Source organism: Panthera leo, chromosome B3, assembly GCF_018350215.1.
Source record: "Panthera leo isolate Ple1 chromosome B3, P.leo_Ple1_pat1.1, whole genome shotgun sequence".
Lineage (NCBI taxonomy): Eukaryota > Metazoa > Chordata > Mammalia > Carnivora > Felidae > Panthera > Panthera leo.
The window spans coordinates 87,857,064-87,877,343 of NC_056684.1; the positions used below are offsets into that span (position 1 = coordinate 87,857,064).

Below are 20,280 nucleotides of genomic sequence, written 5' to 3' on the forward strand. Positions count from 1 at the left end.
CTGTTCATTCCCAAGTCAAAAGTCTTAGGTTTTTAGCCCCAAATCTGTGTTGTATAAGAGCTAATAACATTCTTCATCAGTGTTGTGTCTCTATTCCCCCCTTTTTATCAGTGAATCTAGCATGTTGAGTCTGAGGTAGGAACAGAAAGTAATGAGACTAAATAAAAACACCAAACTAAATCCAACTTCTCACAGCTCATATACTCAAATGGATACTACTTACCAAAAATAGTCTCTCAGGGATGCTGTCCTGTTCTGTTGAAACTGCCATTATTTTAAATATTTTTGGAGCTCTTTCTTTGGGATTCCCTTCAAAGAATGAGAAAATAAAATTTCTATGGGTTATGGGATATTCTCCCTTTACCCATTTCCTATTTACGTCTTTGTATCCTCAGTTTGGTATACTTCCCATTGGTCCCTCCCACTTCCCAGTCCCACTGCTGATTGGACCCACAGCCTGGGGATATTTCAGAGAGAACTTTTGCTTGTGTTGGCTTTGAACTGAAAACTCCTAGGGAAAGAGTGAGTTGCAGACTGACACTTGGAGCCCTGGGAGACCTTTCCTTTGAGCATTTGAGGAAGGAGACTAATTTTGAAATTCACATGTGTGCCCTCAAATCCATTTTCCCCCTGTTTTTTTGACCTATATTAAGAAATATATTTTATATCATGTCACATTACATGCCAACATAAATGTAATAGAAGCCATTTACATGAAGTAGTACTACCCTTACAATTTTTGACGCTTTCTGGTATTTTGTGTTCATTTCTGTTCCATTTCATTTAAAAAAGTTGCTCATTAAGACTAATTTCATGCACCATGATGGTTTGCAGCCAGCAATCTGAAAAACAGTTCCCTAGAAATAAAGGTATAATTGGCTAAATTGCAAATGTGAATCACTAGAAGTTGAATGACATAAGTCAAGGATTGCTTGTAGTCAATTGGATATTTGTAATAAGTAAGAATTACCTTTGATTTCTCCTCTCCTATTTAAATTACTTTCCTCTCCTTTTTATTACTGTTGAGAAATGATGTGTTTAGATTATTTGCAAGGGTGTTTTACTGTTTGTTAGAAGAGCTACAGAAGTTTTAGGTAAGTTATTAGTAGGTCTTAAAAGAGTTGCTTTGGAGTAAAAGTTACTATGACTCACTGAAGAAGGGTGAATAGTGCCCTTTTCCTTCCTTTTATTATCTTTTTAAATTTGAAAGTTTGAATGAGATATATGTTTGAATCAGATGGAACATAAGGAAAATAATTTTTTAGAGTAAATTTCATGTAACTTTTAGTCTGAATGAAAATTTTAACCTTTAGCATTTTTAAGTTTGTAATTTTTTCCCTGGTAGTCGGTTGGTTGGCCTGTATTTTGGTCTTCTGAAAGGAAGCAATCAAGAGAAGGTCTTTGAATGTCTTCTTTAAAGATCTGTGCTTCACACTAGATGAACTCAGCCTAATTGATGCACATTTTTTTTCCAGTTTAATTTTCTGCTTTCCTAGCCTTTTTCTTCTAATGACCTTATTAGAAGGATGAACAAGCTGGAAAGAAAGATTTGGGGAATATACAACTATGAGGAAAAGAGATAGCTGACTTACTTTCAGAATATAAAAGTCAGTTTACCTCCTGACTGTACAAAAGAGAGCAGATAAAATTTTTTTTAAAGATTATTATGTATTTTTTAAAAAAGATTCTTATATTGATTTGTACAAGTTACCAAGAAAAGTTGAATTAGTTTTAGTCTCTTAAAGGTGTACTGAACTGTGGAGACATTTTAGAAAGATTTCTATTAAATTTTTTAAAAAAAATCTATTCCTTAGAAGGTTAAAAAGAAAAAAGCTTTTGTTTTCTGGGCAATATAGTTTTGAGAAGACCGCATTCCCCCCTCAGTGACAGATAAATGAAGTACTAACATATTTTGTTATTTAATGTTAAAAAAATTTTTGTATTTGTTTTTTCCATTTTAATTGAATATGTGATATTAATTGAGGTACTGTGTTTTTTGTGGTCATAAGAAGGGAACTTTATAATGATGGTCTTTCTTTATAAATATAAGCATGCCAGATTTCCTTACCCAAATGAGTGTTACCTTGTTCAAAGTATTTATTCCAACAGTGCTGTTGTTTTTGAAACTTTTGTTTTAGACTTGCCTTCAGAGTTGTGAGCTCTTTTTGAAGGTGAATTTGATATTCAGAAATTGCTAAAAGCCCTTTAAAGCCAAATTTATCTGGTGGGTATAAAGTTTGTAATCAGACTGGTTAAAATCATTTTCGGACAGAAGTAGAATCCTGTTTCAGCATTGAGATGCGATTTCTTGAGTGTCTCTTAAGTTAATCCAAGTACATTTCTAAAAGAGTTGTTCTAAAAATACTTTGAATAGTTGTGGAATTATTGAAATAGGTATATAACCTCTAAGATGACTGTGTTAAAAGAATCATGCTCTTTTTGACTATTGGCATATTAGTGTAAGCAACAAAAACCTCATAATTATTTTATTCCATCTGATATAGAGGTCTTTACTTTGTAATTCACTTCATACTTTTATTTTTCAGAGTTAGTATTTATAATTTATAATTTAGCCACTGATTTTCTATGTAAATGATGATGGTGGTAACATTTATAAATGACTTTTGTAGGCAATTATTTGTTTATACACATGGCAAGATTATTTTTTCTTCATTGTCCTAGGCTTTGGTAGGATGGAATTACAGTCTAATATGTCTTAGGGAAACTTCGTTGGAATCTGATTGTTTTCACTTTTTAAAAGCTGCCTGGATTTCATTTGATGATAGGTCTTATAATACTTTTTTAGATAAAACAGAATTGTAATTTTTTCTTTAATTAGGCTCAAGAGGCCCAGGGAATCCTCTGGACCATCAGAATACCAATGAAAGAGGAGAATCAAGCTGTGATAGGTTAACTGATGCCCATAGAGCACCTTCTGACACTGGGTCCCTTTCACCTCCATGGGAGCAGGATCGTAGGATGATGATCCCTCCATCAGGTATGGAGAGAGTGTAATTATTTATATTTCAAAGGTAAGCAGTATATGAAACACAGAAGAATGGAAGAAAAGAGGAGTACATGTATGTCCTGTTTTAAGAAAAACTGATACATATTGGAAAACAATAACAACACAAATTTCTAACCATAATAATTAGGGGTAGTTGTTCATGTTACAGAAAGCTGCTTTGTTTCCCTCCCAACCCTCTCATGGAATATCTTTATTATTTTTATTGCTCATAGAAGTAATACATGTTTATTTTAGAAAGTCCAAACAATGAAGAAATGTGTAATTAGGAAAGTGAAAAAAATCTCCCTCATCATCTTAGCATGCTTTTCCAGGTATTTAGTTTTATATATTTTAGGGATTTTTTTTTTTTTTTTTTTGGTATATGTTCATAAACATAAATAGAAAAATTCCCTCATCACTTCTGTGCAATTACACTATTCACCTTCTTGTAATTGTCTTTCTTCATTAAACAGTATACCTTAGATTAACTGCTAAAATAAATATATTTACTGGAAGAGTCACAGCAGAATATCCTGAAGGAAGGCAATAACTGCTATTCTTTTAATAGCTCTTACTCTCCCAACGAATGTATTTAAAATTTTTTAGTTTGCTAAACTTTTATGCGGTGTTTCAGGGACACCTCTTATGTGAAGTGAGCTATGCCTGCTTTGTATAAATTAAAAAAAACATACTACTTCAGATTCCTTCCTGAGGAGTTGGAGAGAGTAAGAATATCATGGTAAAATAACTTTAATTCCAAGAATCAGCTCTTGCTGTAGTAGTAGTGTGTATATGTTCTAAGAAATGGTGGCTCCCACGGAGCCTGAGTGGCTCAGTTGATTGGGTGTCTGATTCTTGATTTAGGCTCGGGTCATGATCCCAGGGTTGTAGGATCAAGCCCCATGTCAGGCTCTGCTCTGAGTGTGGAACCTGCTTAAGACTCTCTCTCTCTCTCTCTCTCTCTCTCTCTCTCTCTCTCTTTCTCTTTCTCTCTCTCCCTCTACCTCTTTCCCCTGCTTGCACGCTCTGTCTCTCAAAAAAAAAAGAATCTTTTAGGGGAGTGGCATAGAACATCTTTCAAAGATTATTTCTTGACTTTAACATTCACTAAAAAGTTTTGCTATGATAAAAATAAAGATAATAAACTACAGCCCCTTTCTCTAAGAACTTGATTGCAAGATTTTGGTGGATTATCATATCGCTACATCTGTATAGAGAACTTTCCTTTGAGAATTTACAAGCTATTAATACCAAGAATCCCTGTCACATGCGCTAACTCTCCAAGTAAAATCTGGTGTAGTGGTTTTCAAAGTTGGCTTACCTTCCAGAAGTAGCCTAAGAAACTTCAGGGAAAATGCAGATATATCTGGGTCCCCCTTCAGATCAGACCTTTGGAACATGAACTTCAGAGGTAAGGCCTATATTTCTAAAATACTCCCTTGGAGGTTCTGAGGAATAGCTAAATCTAAAAAACCACTAATCCATATAAAACCATTGCCCTTATTATATGGAAAGAGCATGCAGTCCTCCAAGAGATTAGTTGGCAGTCTTAGGTTAAAGTACCTAGGTAGATAGCTGAGACTAGAACTCAGTATTGACTTTGTTATTGTTCATTCATAAAATCAGAAAATTTTTTACATGTCCTTTAAAAATTGCCTGAAGCCTGTAATTTTAGACTTTTGGTATTATCTCATAGATCCCTAAGTCTCTTTTAATTTTGTTTCCAGTTTTTTTTTCTCTTCTTTTGAAAGTTGAATAATTTCTATTGATCTGTCTTTAAGTTTACTGACTCTTCTTTCTGTCTTCTCCATTCTGTTAATATTTTTTAATTAAAAAAATTTATTTATTTTTATTTTGCTATTAATATATATTAAACCTATCCAGGAAAAGTTTTACTTTATTTTATTTTATGTAAAACATTTTTTTAATGTTTATTTCTGAGAGAGAGCGCGCGCGCGAGAGAGTGTGAGCGGGGGAGGGGCAGAGAGAGAGGGAGACACAGAATCCGAAGCCGGCTCCAGGCTCTGAGCTGTCAGCACAGAGCTTGACGCAGGGCTCGAATTCATGAACTGTGAGATCATGACCTGAGCCGATGTTGGAGGCTTAACCAACTGAGCCATCCAAATGCCCTGTGGAAAAGTTTTATTTTAGATATTATATTTTTCAGTTTTAGAATTTTCATTTTTTTAATACTTTTACTGTCTGCTGAGATTTCTTATCTTTTTATTCATTGTAAGCATTTTTTAAATGTCATGAGCATAATTTTATAGTAGCTGCTTTGAAGACAAATGATCATTCTGACATGAGGGTCATCTTTTTAGTTTAAAAAACACTCATCTTAAAAAATGGCAACTGGAATAACTGAATTTCTGAGGAATATAGATTCTGTAGTTATCTGATATTTTCTATAATGTAGTCCTATGAAGCATGCTTTGTAAATTTCATATATTTCCTTAACATGTTAGAACTTGGCAAGAATTAAAAAAATTTTTTTTGATTTAAGACAAGTAAGCAGAAATATATAAGATTCTATAATTCTAAGGAATCATTTGTTTTTGTACTGTTAAATACTTTGAAGAGGGGATATAGGGAGCAAATAGAAACAAAAAAACCGACTTAAGCCCTAACGTATTACTAATTACATTGATTGTAAATTGTCTAACATCAGCAGTTAAAAGACAAATTGGTAGAATGAATTAAAAAACAAACCATGACTCAACTATTTGCTGAGTACAAAACTCATTCAAATATAGTAGTATAAGTAGATAGGTTGAAAGTAAAAGGATGGGAAAAGGTAATACTATGCAAATATTAATCAGAAGACAGCAGGAATGGTTATTATTATCATCAGATAAAGTAAACTTAAAAGCAAAGAAAATTACCAGAGACAGAAAAACATCACATAATGATAAAAAGCATCAAGAAGACATAGCAAATGCAAATTTCTGTATAGCAAGCAAGAGAGCTACAAAATATGTGAAGTAAAAAGTGATAGAACTGAAAGGAGAAACGTAAATGTACCATTATAGTTGAAGGCTTCAGTATCTCTCTTTACAGTTGGTAGAACAACTAGACAATTTGGCAAGGATATACAAGAACTGGATAATACTGTTAACCAATAGGATCTAATCTACATTTATAGAATACACCACCCAATAGCAGCAGAATATACATGCTTTCCAAGCCCCAAAGGAACATTTCCTAAGATAAATCATATCCTGGGCCATGAAACAAACAAATTGAAAATAATTGAAATTATATACAGTATTCTGTGTTTACAGTGGAATCAAACTAGAAATAACTTGATGCATGAACAATTTGGATAAATTTCAAGGGCACTATGTTGAATGAAGACAATCTCTGAAGGTCAGCTACTGTATAATTACATATATATCACATTTTCGAACTGACAAAATGATAGAAATGGAAAACAGATTAGGGGTTTGCCATGGGTTAGAGATAGTAAGGGAAGGTGTGTGGATGAGACTATAAAGGGTAGCATGAGGGAGACCTTTCTGGTGATGGAATAGTTCAGTATCTTGAGTGTGGTGGTGATGACACACATGTACACATGTGATAAGTTGGCATGAACTATATACTTGCATTGTATTAGTGTTAGTTTCCTGGTTATTATATTGCACACTAGTTACGGAAGATTGGGGGAAATGGGCTAAAGGGTGTGTAGGACTTCTCTGTATTATTATTATTTTTTCCCTCTGTATTATTTTTGCAGCTTTCTGGGAATCCTTATTTTAAAATCAAAAGTAGGGGCGCCTGGGTGGCGCAGTCGGTTAAGCGTCCGACTTCAGCCAGGTCACGATCTCGCGGTCTGTGAGTTCGAGCCCCGCGTCAGGCTCTGGGCTGATGGCTCAGAGCCTGGAGCCTGTTTCCGATTCTGTGTCTCCCTCTCTCTCTGTCCCTCCCCTGTTCATGCTCTGTCTCTCTCTGTCCCAAAAATAAATAAATAAACGTTGAAAAAAAAAATTAAAATCAAAAGTAAAAATGAAATCCTTTTTATTGGATACAGTACATATACAGGAAGTGCAAGTATTCTTTAGCATATAACTTGGTGGTCTTTTCATAATTTGAGCACATTTGTATAACTAGCATTCAGATCAAGGCTGTTTTCAGTTCATTTTTCTTCATCTTAGGAACTTAGAAATCTTTTCAATTTTGCAGGAAAAAAATGTTATTGATGGATAATATAAATAAGTTAACATTCACATATCATATAATAATTTGATTAGAGTTTTAACAAGAATATGTTCTAAAGAACTCACCCATTACAAGTTCATTTTTTGTTTTTTTGTTTTTTTAAAGTTTATTTATTTTGAGAGAGGGACAGAGAAAGAGCAAGAGAGTGCAGGAGCAGGAGAGGGGCAGAGAGAGAGGGAGAGAGAGAATCCCAAGCAGGCTCCACACTCTACTTGTGGGGCCTGTTCCAGGACCTGATGCAGGACTGGTGGTGGGGCTGGAGGCGGGCTTGACACAGGGCTTGACATGGGGCTTGGTCTCACGAACCATGAGATCATAACCTAAGCCGAAATCAAGAGTTGGATTGGATGCTTAACTGACTGAGCCACTCAGGTACCCCTGTAAGTTCTTAATAAATAAGAATTTATGCAACAGAAATTTAACCAACGTGACTTACTTGACTCAGTGCTTTGCTCCATAAGAAATGGAGCTTCATTCTTTGAGTCTCTCATTCTTGTTGCTGAAGTACAGGAGTAGAAAAGCAAAAACATGCTTTTTTAAATCTCTCTGAGTCAGAACAGCTAACATTTGATTGACCAAAGCAAGTCACATGACATAATTTAGAATCAGTGGGCAGGAAATATATTCTGCCTCTTGAAGACAAAGGTATAAGGATGGTGAAGAATCGAGATCATGAATGCAGTATATCAGAGGGATTATACTTTTACAATGTGTTTTCACTTGTATAACTATATGTAAAAAATGTATTTGTATACTATAATATCTTAGATTTTAAAATTACTCTTTAAAATTTTTTTAAAATGTTTATTTTTGAGAGAGAGAGAAAGCAGAGTGTGAGCAGGGGCAGGAGGGGCAGAGAGAGAGAGATAGGGAGACATAGAACTCGAAGCAGGCTTCAGGCTCTGAGCTGTCAGCACAGAGCCCGACCTGGGGCTCAAACTCACAAACTGTGAGATCATGACCTGAGCTGAAGTCGGACGCTTAACCGACTGAGCCACCCAGGTGCCCCTAAAATTACTCTTTAGAAGAAAGAAGTAATGTATTTTTTTGGTTAGTTTTTCTAAATGGTTCCTAAGTAATTGCCTTGCTTTCTTTGCACTTGTTCTTTTTTTTTTTTTTTTTTTTTTTTTTTTTTACAAAACAAAGAGTAATAATTTAAGTGAGTTTTTAGAAAATCTTAAAATACTGTCTTTTAACTAACATTTAGCATTTACCATTATGTTTTAAGAGTCATGAATCTTAAAATATTCTTGTATCTTATATAAATTATGATTAGTGACATGTTTCAACAGTATTAGTAGCAAATAATTCAAATAAGAAAACTAATGCTGCTAGACTTTAAATGATACCTTTTTGACCATGAAGGAACAAATCTGCAGAAACCTTGGCTTTTAGCCTTTTAAATAATTCTTGCGAATTATACCACAAAGAAGTTACAGTTAATTTCTACTGCAGGTATTAATCAGAGTAATGATTTGTCATACATAAATGAATCTAGTAAGAATCCAACAAGAAAGGTATTACTTATGTCTAAGTTCATATAAATATTTTTGGTAGTATTTTAGCTGAGAAAAAAGTAAGAAAACCACAGATACTTTAATGAAACAAAGTTTTAGTTTTTTTTCATGTTTTTATTCCTTGGTTTTCTTGATCTCTCAGTGCTCCTTTTGATTTTAGTGCACTAATTTCAATATCCTTATACTCCTATAACTGGCCACACAGCCTCCTTTTCCATCAGGAAGAAGTAATAGAGAAGAATGAAGAATCTTAATTCTTTGCTAGAATAGACAGATGTAAATTAAAGGAGGATTATGTCACTTCCCCTCCTTTTTTAAAGCTTTAATATTTTTAGAGTTTCTGTTAAAAGAGCAAGAAGTATGTATGTAGCTTCTCTTATTTTTGTCATTGCTTATCTTTTACTAGTTTGGATAAGATATGTGAGGGGTAGCAAAGAGATTTAGCAGCTCTACCTTGATAGTATTATGAATTAAGTCTGGTCTTCAGCCTTGGATGTTTAAAAACATGCTTTATCTCTTGAAGAGCTGAATAAGATACATACAGCCAAATTGAGGATGATAGTTTTAAATTTTACCTTGAGAAACAAAAGCAGCATAAAGCCAACTTTAGATAGCATTAGAAGTGCAGGCATAGATTTTTACTTTACTGGCTCTAATTTGTAAACTTTTATGCAGATAATTGTTCTTCATGGCGAACATTCTTTTATACAAGATTCACTTGATGAAATAAGAGTTGGTCTTAAGTTAGGCCCATTTTGATCTTCTTGTTGAGATTTTGGAGTCTTCATATACTTAATAAGGTGTCCTAACAGCTTCAATGATGCTTTTATCCTCTTAGGGAATGGTATTTGCTTAAAAGTTGTTTCTACATTTTTGGGCTACCTCTTGTTTTGGAGTGTATATCTCCTGTATCACTATCACTTCTTGTAATGATCCTATATAAATTCTAATGATTCGTATTGGTTGTGTTTGGTAGACAGGTTACTGCTATACATGTTTAACTCTAAAAATCTTTAATTTTCCAATCTTTATGAAGAGAGTAGATTGAGGAGCGAGTAGGATGTGGGGAGAAATGTAGACGATGTTTTGAAAAATTTTGCTTTCTTTTTTTTTTTTTTAAATTTTTTTAATGTTTATCTTTATTTTTGAGACAGAGGACAGAGCATGAGCAGGGGAGAGGCAGAGAGAGAGGGAAACACAGAACTCGAAGCAGGCTCCAGGCTCTGAGCTGTCAGCTCAGAGCCCGACGCAGGGCTCGAACTCGACAACTGCGAGATCATGACCCGAGCTGAAGTTGGATGCTCAACTGACTGAGCCACCCAGGCGCACCAAAAAATTTTGCTTTCAATAAAAGCGAGAGATGAAATGGTAGCTGGGAGGGAGAGTTTTTCTTTTTTTTAAGATGGAAAATATTGCAACATTTATTTACTGATGGGAATAATGCAAGGTAGAAAGTGAAATTGATGATGTATGGGAGAGAGTATAATTATAAAAGTGAAACACTTGAGTGGTAAACAGAAAAGATGGGATCCAGAGTGTAAGTGAGAAATTAGATAAGAGCTAAGTCACTTTATTCATTTGAAAAAGAAGGAAGGCACAAGTAGGTACAGATGTAGAGACTGGGTAAGGGTGAGTGAAGCTGTCTAGTTCCATCAGTTCTTGGTGTGGCAAGATCATTAACTTGGGATGAGAGGAGGGAGTTGTCAGAGATTTGAAGAGAGAGAAAAAGATACACAATAGCCATTTAGTAGAGTGAAGGAACTCAAACTTCACTGGGGTGTAGTATGATTACAGGGCAGTGTTGAGTATCTATTTGAAATTTATGGTCACAAATTTGAATGAGACCAGTCACTATTATGCTTTAATATGGTTTATAAATATAAAAAGTTTAATTTCTCATGTAGTTACTTTGGATGCTTATTTTGCACCAGTTATTAAGTGCTTTTTATTGATTGTTCTAACACTCAGGAGTGTTACTCCTGTTTTATGGAAAAAGGAACAAAAGCAAAGATAATGTAAAATCTTGCCTATTACCTTCTAAAATTGCATGTTAATATTTGCTTCAGGTGTGTGTGTGTGTGTGTGTGAGAGAGAGAGAGAGAGAGAGAGAGAGAGAGAGAGAGAACATGTAAATAAAACATATAAAGAAAAAAATAGCACACTATATTAATGAGTTTATTCTACTTCCTTTCCTGGAGCCATTACTATCCTTCTTTCCCAGAGGTGACTACTCATGCATTTAGTGTGTGTAAACTTACAGACCATATATAATTAAAAAAAAAAGTCCTTTTCTATTTTATCAAGTTTTTTATCAACATTATGTTCTTGATTTCTTTCTATTTTAATATAAAGTTTATTACCTTAATTACTATGTAGTATTTCTGTTTATAAATATACCACAATGTATTTATCCAGTGTTCTTTGATGAGCATTTAGGGTGTTTCCAGTGTTTCGCTGTTAGTAACAATGCTGCAGTTAACACCCCTTGCATATATGTTATTTAGAGATGAGCTGAAGAAATGAAATTACTGAGTAATAGGATAAGCATATTTTCCTTTCCTTTCCTTTCCTTTCCTTTCCTTTCCTTTCCTTTCCTTTCTTTTCCTTTCCTTTCCTTTCCTTCCTTTTCTTTGTTATTTTAGAGAGAGTGAGAGAGAGAGAGAGCGAGCATGAGCAGGAGAGAGGGAGGGAGAGAGAATCATTTTTTAAAATGTTTATTTATTTTAGAGAGAAAGAATGTGCGTGCACAAGCAGGGTAGGGGCAGAGAGAGAGGGAGAGAATCCCAAGCAGGCTCCATGCTCAGTGCATAGACTGTCGCAAGGCTTAATCCCAGAAACCATGGGATCATGACCTGAGCTGAAATCAAGAGTGGATTCTCAACTGACTGAGCCACCAAGGTGCCCTGTTTTTAGTGTTAATAGATGTTGCCATATTGCCCTCAAGAGTGGCTGTACATAAAGGATTTGAGAGTACTTATTTCTCCAATACTTGATATAAAACTTTTTGAATATTTCCAGCAATAGGAGTTAAAATTATTATCTCCTTTTTATTTGTAGTTCTTTGATTAGTGAGCTTGAACATCTTTTCATGTTTATTGGTCATTTGTATTACCTGTATTTATTTGCTGCAAATTGCCTGACTCATTTTATTTCCTGCTTGCTAGCAATTCTTTTTATTTATTTATTTATTTATTTATTTATTTATTTATTTATTTATTTTTATTATTTTTGAGAGAGAGAGAGCATGTATGCAAGCAGGGGAGGAGCAGGGAGAAAGAGGATCCCAAACAGACTCCGTACTGACAGCAGAGAGCCTGATGCAGGGCTTGAACTCACCAACTGTGAGATCATGACCTGAGCTAAAGTCAGACGCTTAACTACTGAGCCACCCAGGACCCCATTCATAGGAATTCTTAGTACATTTTGGATACTAATCTTTTGTCTTTTGCAATACTCTATTGGTTTGTTATTACGCATGCTCTTGTTATACATAAGTTTCAAATTTTCTTATAGGTAAGTTAATCCATGTTTATTTTTATGGAATTTTTGTTTTGTTTAAGGCCTGTCCCTAGATCAAAATGATATTCTCTGTTTTCTTTCTTTCAAAAATCTTAAAATTTTGTTTTAATTTTTAAGTTTTCAATTTGGATTTGATTTCTGTTTTAGTGTTTAGTGCGAGGAATTATTCCATTGAATAGACAGTTATTTTAATATTATATATTGGTTCATCAATTTGAGATATTACTTTTATCTTAAATGTCCATATTTGCATAGATCTATTTCTTAGACATTCTTTCTATACCATTGGTCTCTATTCCAGACTCGTAACCTATCTGTATCAATGCTGCTATCATCTGCTTTCTGGAAATTTCGCTTTTCATTCCATTTAAATTCCTTAATTATTAGGATAAACTATTTTTTTCATGTTGTGAGTGAAGATGTTTATTGTACTTGGTTATTAGGCAGTATTAAACCTAAAAAAAATCCCAATCCTTTATCCATCTTTATGCTTCTCTTGTTAACCAACTTGATGTTTCTCTTATGTGATAGAACCCCAGATTAAAATAGGTACTGAGGGAACTATCACAGTCCAAGATTTGTTATGGAATGAAAAGAGATAAACAGCATTTTTATTTAACATAGATATCTTGGATTTTATTCAAATTCTTAGTTTATGAAACTGCTTCAGAATGCTGTGTACACTTATTGGCAGCCTTTATTCATTTTTTCCCCTGATCCTTTTCCTTCTCCCATTCTTTCTTCTTAATCATGTCTTGTTTTATAAGGGTGGTAAAAAAACAAAGGTAAGCAAGCAAGCAAGGAACTATGTCTTTATTTTCTCTATTTTAGTCTCATTGGTTATAGCTTTATCATATTGCATGTGTGTATGTGTTTGTGGGCGTGTTTATGTGTGTGTGTGTGTGTGTGTGTGTATTTGTGTTTGAGCATAATACGCTGCTTACTTGTTCATCTGTCCTTTTCTCTCAGGGCAAGCTTCACCTCCTTGGTAACAACACCATTTCTGATTCCTCCAATCAAAATTCATTAGGCTACCACTCATATAATTTGTATACCTCTTTATTAACGCATTGACCACACTGTATTTATTTCTGTCACCATTAGACTATGAAAGCATGGACTGTATCAAAACCAGCTGTGTATCACTACTGCCACGTACACAATAGGTCTTGGTAGATTTAAGGAGTTAATTATATTGGCCAGTGGAGGGCAACATGGGTATATGATTTATAAAATAGTAAGCTTGTAGCAAAATTTTTTATTTCTGAGGTTGCTGATATTGTGGAGATGTAATTTAGAAGCAAAATAATGATATGGTATGGTATCTTGAGACTTGATTAAGAAAGAGCTGGGAAGTTTTCAGGTTTACCCATTTTTATCCCCTTGGCCAAATTCTGCCATTTAATCCCATGTTTGTGGTAGAAAGGGAAAACTCCTTTTATTTTTATTTTTAAAAATTTTTTTTAACGTTTATTTTTGAGACAGAGAGAGACAGAGCATGAATGGGGGAGGGGCAGAGAGAGGGAGACACAGAATCTGAAACAGGCTCCAGGCTCTGAGCCATCAGCCCAGAGCCTGACGCGGGGCTCGAACTCACGGACCGCGAGATCGTGACCTGAGCTGAAGTCGGACGCTTAACCGACTGAGCCACCCAGGCGCCCCAGGGAAAACTCCTTTTAGATCTCATTGGTTATATTGGCCTTTCTTTTCACTGGGCTAATTCAGACTGATAGAGACAGCTTTTTGCTAAGATTCTGAAAGGGGGAGGAAATGAGCCTGAGACTGTCCAGATCTTTCTCTCCTAATGCACATCCTTTGACCCTTGGGAGCTCATTAAATATAATTCTATTAACTCTGGTTGATGCCAAGTGGTTTTCATGGCTTTGTGTGGGAGAGGTGTGTCAGTAAGCTCCCTTGTGGCTGAGTCAGATGAGGGGTGACCTATCCAACATTGTATGGAGTTCGCATGATGAATTGCTGCTTAGAATAGTCATGGAAGGCAATTTGCAGCTGTTTTTCCTTATCCATCTGGATAAGAGAGAGTCACATAATTTACCCCCTTTGACTTTCCTCTTATTTTTGGAGTTGGGCATATCATACCTAATGTATAGAAATCTGCCATTGCCTAGCCAAGATGAGATGGACTACTTATATTTTTTCAAGAATGGACCCAGGAATGATCATTTTGTTATCATAAGTGACACCTGGGGGCAAAGGTGGTTAGCTGTAGAAGCACCTGAGTCAGAGTCTGTGCCCAGATTTGTGTCTGTCTAGGTGTCCTTAATGTGAGCATTGTGAACCTTCCATTCATCTCTTGAGTGAGAGATCTTCCCCTTTCATTTTGGAGGGATGCTAAATTCCAAAATACTGAAGTTACTAAAAATTTCATCCTTGATGACCTCTGAATAATACTTCTTGCTTTGGTGACTATTTCTTTTATCATCGTCTATTCTGCTAAATTTCTTGATATGCTTACAACATACTCTCTTTTTTCTTTGTCAGTAGCGATCTTCTCAGTGATGTTTTTGATATTTTGATGTATTTACTTCCTTCACTGAAGTGAAACTTTCAAAATCTAGAGTAGCATATTATAATTGTGTTTACTACAAAGGTAAAGTTATTGCCTTTAGTAAATAATTTTCCTAAAATTACTTACTATTGTCTACCAAGAATATAGGTCAATTTTTAGGAAGCAAGAGAAATGTCTATATTCAATATATTAAACGTAAGTAAACTTGATTTATTTTTATATTGATGAAAATATTTTAAAAACTTATTTTCTAGGCCAACCATATCCTGATCCATCTCTTCCTCCACAAAGGCAAGACAGATTTTATTCTAATTCTGGTAGACTGTCTGGACCAGCAGAACTCAGAAGTTTTAATATGCCATCTTTGGATAAATTGGGTAAGAAATGCTTTGTGTATGTGTATGTGTTTTTTAATAATGATGGCACACTAAAGAATTGGGAGCTGAAAAAAGGACTAGTAACTGCTACCTCTAATAGCTCTTTTTAAAAAAAAAAATTTTTTAATGTTTATTTATTTTTGAGAGAGAGAGAGAGAGAGAGAGAACGAGTGGGGAAGGGTCAGAGAGAGAGGAAGACAGAGAATCTGAAGCAGGCTCCAGGCTCTGAGCTTTCAGCAGAGAGGCCGACATGGGGGCTCAAACTCATGAACCATGAGATCATGACCTGAGCTGAAGTCGGACACTCAATGGACTTAGCCACCCAGGTGCCCCTACCTCCAATAGCTCTAAATGCCAAAATCTTTCCTGAAAACTTTCTAGTTTTATGTTTCTTGATATATTGTTTGTACCCATGGCATCTGCATATATGTTAATGTTTGGTTTGGGCACTATTGTAATGGGTCTACTATATGTACCTCTGATGGCAAATTTTACTCTATTCCATGATTAATTATAAAAATTTTTCCAGTCCACTTACATGTATCCTGTTTTGTAATCAGGGAGGGTAAGCTAGTGTAAATGGATATGTGAAAATCCACCAGAAAAATAATTTGGATGCATGCTCTGTTGCTGGTTTAACCAGTTACCTTATTTAGTCATTTCTTACTTAGATAGATTTAACTAACATTTACTGAGTAACCTACTGTTTGTCAGGCACTCTTTTTAAAAAAAATTAAAAAAAAAAAATTTATTTATTTTTGAGAGAACACAAGCATGGGAGGGGCAGAGAGAGAAAGAGATACAGAATCCAAAGCAGGCTCCAGGCTCTGAGCTGTCAGCATAGAGCCTGACTCAGGGCTCGAACCCATGAACTGTGAGATCATGACCTGAGCCAAAGTTGGTCACTCAACCACGTGAGCCACTCAGTCTCCCCAGGCACTCTTTTCTTAAACCACCTCACAGCAAACCACTGAAGTCGGGAAATATATATATCCAGTGTATCAGTCAGAACTGTTTAACATTAAAAAAATGAAAAGTAAATAGAAAGTTAAAATAAATTTATTGGTAGAAGGTTTCCTCAGCAAACGGAATTTTATTTATTGTAGAAAATCAATCTTTTGAATAATAAGCAAAGAAGCAGATGTATGGCCTGGAGTTTCTCTTATTAGTTATAATGAAATAAATTCTTTCTAACTCTTTGGATTTTGAGATTGTTTTCCCCCATTAATTCAAGCTTAATGGAGTGAAAGTATTATGTGATTAAATATTTATTTTTAAACTAATGCTATTTAAGATTTTTTACATGTCCTTTTTTTGTTGTTATTGAATAATATCCCATTAATCAGATAATTTTTAAGTGACTACTATTTAGAAGGTGCCCTACATGATGTGGCAGATAATGTAATTATAATAAGATGTAGTTTCTGCTTGTAAGAAGCTAGTAATTAAATGCGGAGAAAGAAATCTTTATCTTTAATGCTGATCAGAATAGTATGTTCCATTAGAAAATATGCTGTGTTCACTGAGAGAACTCTCATGTAGTTGAAGGATCAAGGAAAACTCCATGAAGGAGGTAGCATTTGAGCTGCTTTTGAGGGAATTTGAAAAGTTGGTTGAGAGGTGGGGATCTGTGTCAGTAATGATGAACAGCATAAGTAAAAACAAAGAAAAGAGCTCAAGTCATTGATGAATAATGGTTATAAAACTGAGATATTAATCACTTGACAAAGTCTTATGAGGTTAAGTGAATTAATATGTGTTGAAGTACTTTGTAAATAGAAAAGTTCTGTATAAACTTTTGTAAAAGTTCTATAAATATATAATAATAAATATTATTATTGGTTTGTCAGTATATGTCACATGGAGAAGAATGATGAGAGTTCTGATTGAAACATATTAAAATCTGACTAGCACTAGTGCTCATAAACATTTGTTGAATGAAAGTGAATTATTTAATCTTCACAATGAACCTATGAAGTAGACGCTATTGTCTCATTTTATAGATGAACAAATCAAGTCTCAAAATGGTGCTCAGGTAGGAAGTATCAGAGGCAAGACTTGAACTCAAGCTTGTCTGTGTCCAGAGCCATGGTCTTGATCCCTATCCATTATTGAAATGAGATGGTAGTGGATCTAACTTTTGATGCACTAAATGTCTATAGAAAGCTTACCATTTGACAGGTGTTATGGTAGTTGCTGTATTTCAGTGGTGAATAGAGCTCAGCATTCCTTATAACTTGAGGTCTAGTAAAGACCTATATGGAGTTACACTACAGAGTAACAAAGTAATGAATACAAAATGCTATGGGACCATATGGGGCACTTACCAAGATGAGGTATTGGTGTTTCGAGTGTGGGATAGTTAGAATTTTCCTGGAGTACATTTAAGCTGAGAATTAAAGGTCCAGAATTAGTTGGATCAAAATAATGGCAATCATGTTCTAGGAGAAGAGAATAGCATCTTTAAAGATGCTATGAAGAGTTAAGACATCCTAATAAATTATGGCTGCCACATGGAGTGTGAGTCAGGGAATACTGAAACAAGTAGTAAGAAGGTTAAGCAGTGCATAGAGTTCTTATGGCCTTGCAAAGCTGGTCAAAATTTGGACCATATTCATAGGGTAATGGACCATATTAAAGGATTTAAAAATGACAATATCATCAGATCTGTATTTTAGAGAAATTACTGTCGTTGTATTATGTGAATGGATTGGAGGGAGCAGTCAAGATTGGAGGCAGGGTAGCTTTTTAGGAGACTGTGACAGGAATCTACATGGGTGAGGGTGGTGTTTTAGCAGAGGGGAGAGATAGATGTGAACAGACCTAGAGAAAATAGAATTAGGAGGATTTAGGATTGAAAGCATGTGGGATTGTGGGGGAGACGAGGAGTCTTGGCTGATGCCCAGGTTCCTGGCTGTGGCATCTGGGCCATTCATTGAAAAAGGAGCAGCAGCAAGTTTGACAAGAAAGATTATAAGTTGCATTTTGAACTTAAAAAATTAGCAACACCTGTGATACACCTGTATGAATATTCAAATAGGCAGTTCAAGCTTTCCGGTCCTAGGGGAAATATCTAGATCTGAATTACATGTCTGGAAATCATTAGTAGTATATATCAAATTACAGCTGTAGGAGTGGATGGGATTTTTCAAAAGAGAATGAAAGAATAGGGCTGAGGTAGAACTCTGAGAAGACCACCATTTAAGGATGTTAAGGATCTTAAGGTAGTGGAGCCCACCAAAGAGATTGAAGAGTGATTAACAAGGACAGATAGAGAGAAAGAAGGGTACCATTACAAAAATTGAAGGCTGAGAAGATTTAAAGAGGGAGAGAGTAGTCAACAAGGATGAGAAATAATATAAAATGAGGACTAAAGTGTCTTTTAATTTTCCACAAAAGTAATTTCAGTGGAGTAGTGGATGTTGTAAATAGATGGCAGTGTGAGCAGCACAAAATGAGAGGCATTCCAAACAATATATAGAACAGTTATTGATTAGAGAAGGATAGCTGTAGGGGAATTTTCTTTTTCTGTCTCATTTTTCTGTCTCATGTAGTTGGGAGAGACTTGCTAATAGAATGGGTTTAGCTGAAAGGGAGGAGGGAGGTAACAGAGAGGAAGATCTCTGAGGAAGCTGTAAGGGTGGGATTCTGAGCACAGAATCAGGGTCAAAAATCATCTATAAGGATCCTTTTCCATGATAATAGGAGGAAAGATGATAGGAATATAGTTGCTGATACCTTTATTTGTTTGATTACAAAAAGTTAAGGGAGTTTCTAAGGGACTTAGTGTAGTAGGTTTGAAGAGAATGGAGGTTTAAAATGCTGAGGAGAAACATGATGTGGAAGACACAGAAAGAAAGTTAATCACTAAGCAGCTGAAAGTGTGGCTAGAAATCCATCAGCTTGGAGTGGAGCCTATCTATACACAAATCTATGGTTTATTTTACCCTCAGAAGTGCTAAATAGCTCAGGTATAGGCAGAATGGAATCGGAGACTTGGATTAATCTAGGGCTGGAACATTGTCAGGCACATGTAAAATATGGCCAGTGGGGTAAGGACATTGATGACTGGATGCAGTGATGGACTTTGAAGTCCAGTTAATTAGGGAAGAAAATGAGGAGAGGAGGAAACTGAAGAGTTAGACCAAAGGACTGGAAGCTTCAGTGACAAGAACAGGTGTAGTGAGAATAGCTAAATGAGTAGGCTAGGCAAGGATAGGTAGTTGTGGTCAGAGAAGAGGGTTGTTTGAATTTACCTTCTCATAGACTGAGCAGTTCTTGATGATAACAAAGTCCAGGAACATTTATTTCAAATAATGGCTAAGTTCAAATGCTAGTCTGTGTTACCTGATGGAGGAATTAGGAAGGTAGAATGAAATAGTGAAAGGAAGGAGGGAAGAAGAGAGGGAGGGAGAAAGGAAAGGAAGGAAAGGAGGAAGAAGGGAGAGGGATGCTACCTTCCAGAAATCTCCTTATGATGCTCTTACAGCAGGGTTGCCTAGGAACAAGCCACAAAAATCTCTGCCATGTGCCTTTGCAGCACTTTGAATGTGCCAAAATTTCCAGTGTCCTGAAGCTGTTCTTGTAGCCCTAATGCAGGATGCTGGTATCAGGCTGGTTTAGGTACTGACAGGGGGAGTGGGGAAATATCAATTCTTTGTGATCTGGAGGTATTCTAGGAATGGAGTGATCAGTTATGTATTAAAAAAATTTTTTTTAAAGGTTTATTCATTTTTCAGAGACAGAGAGAGACAGAACATGAGGCGGGGAGGGGCAGAGAGAGAGAGGGAGACACAGAATCTGAAGCAGGCTGTGAGCTGTCAGCACAGAGCCTGACACGGGGCTTGAACTCACAGACCATGAGATCATGACCTGAGCTGAAATAAGATGCCTAACTGACTGAGCCACCCAGGTCCCCCTACAGTTATGTATTTTAATTGGTTTAATTTTTATGTTTAGATGGGCCAATGTCTTCAGAAATGGAATCCAGTAGAAATGATAGCAAAGACGATCTTGGTGTAAGTATTGAAAGTGGAATTTTATCCATGTATTCAGGAGCTTTCCAGTCTCTTGGTTTACTAGAATAGAAATTTAGCTGGCAATATAGTTGTTGAT

At 35.5% G+C, this 20,280-nt stretch overlaps 1 protein-coding gene across 5 annotated transcripts in view; it reads left to right on the plus strand.

Annotated features, from left to right (window-relative positions):
• Nucleotides 1–20,280, plus strand: part of LOC122222486 (melanoma inhibitory activity protein 2-like) — an 84,318-nt gene that overhangs the window by 61,390 nt on the left and 2,648 nt on the right. For all 5 annotated transcript variants that reach the window (XM_042943039.1, XM_042943042.1, XM_042943040.1 and 2 more), the window contains 3 exons: nt 2,840–2,998; nt 15,043–15,165; nt 20,125–20,183. In XM_042943039.1, coding sequence (XP_042798973.1) covers nt 2,840–2,998; nt 15,043–15,165; nt 20,125–20,183 — 341 coding nt within the window. The remainder of the gene's footprint in view (nt 1–2,839; nt 2,999–15,042; nt 15,166–20,124; nt 20,184–20,280) is intronic.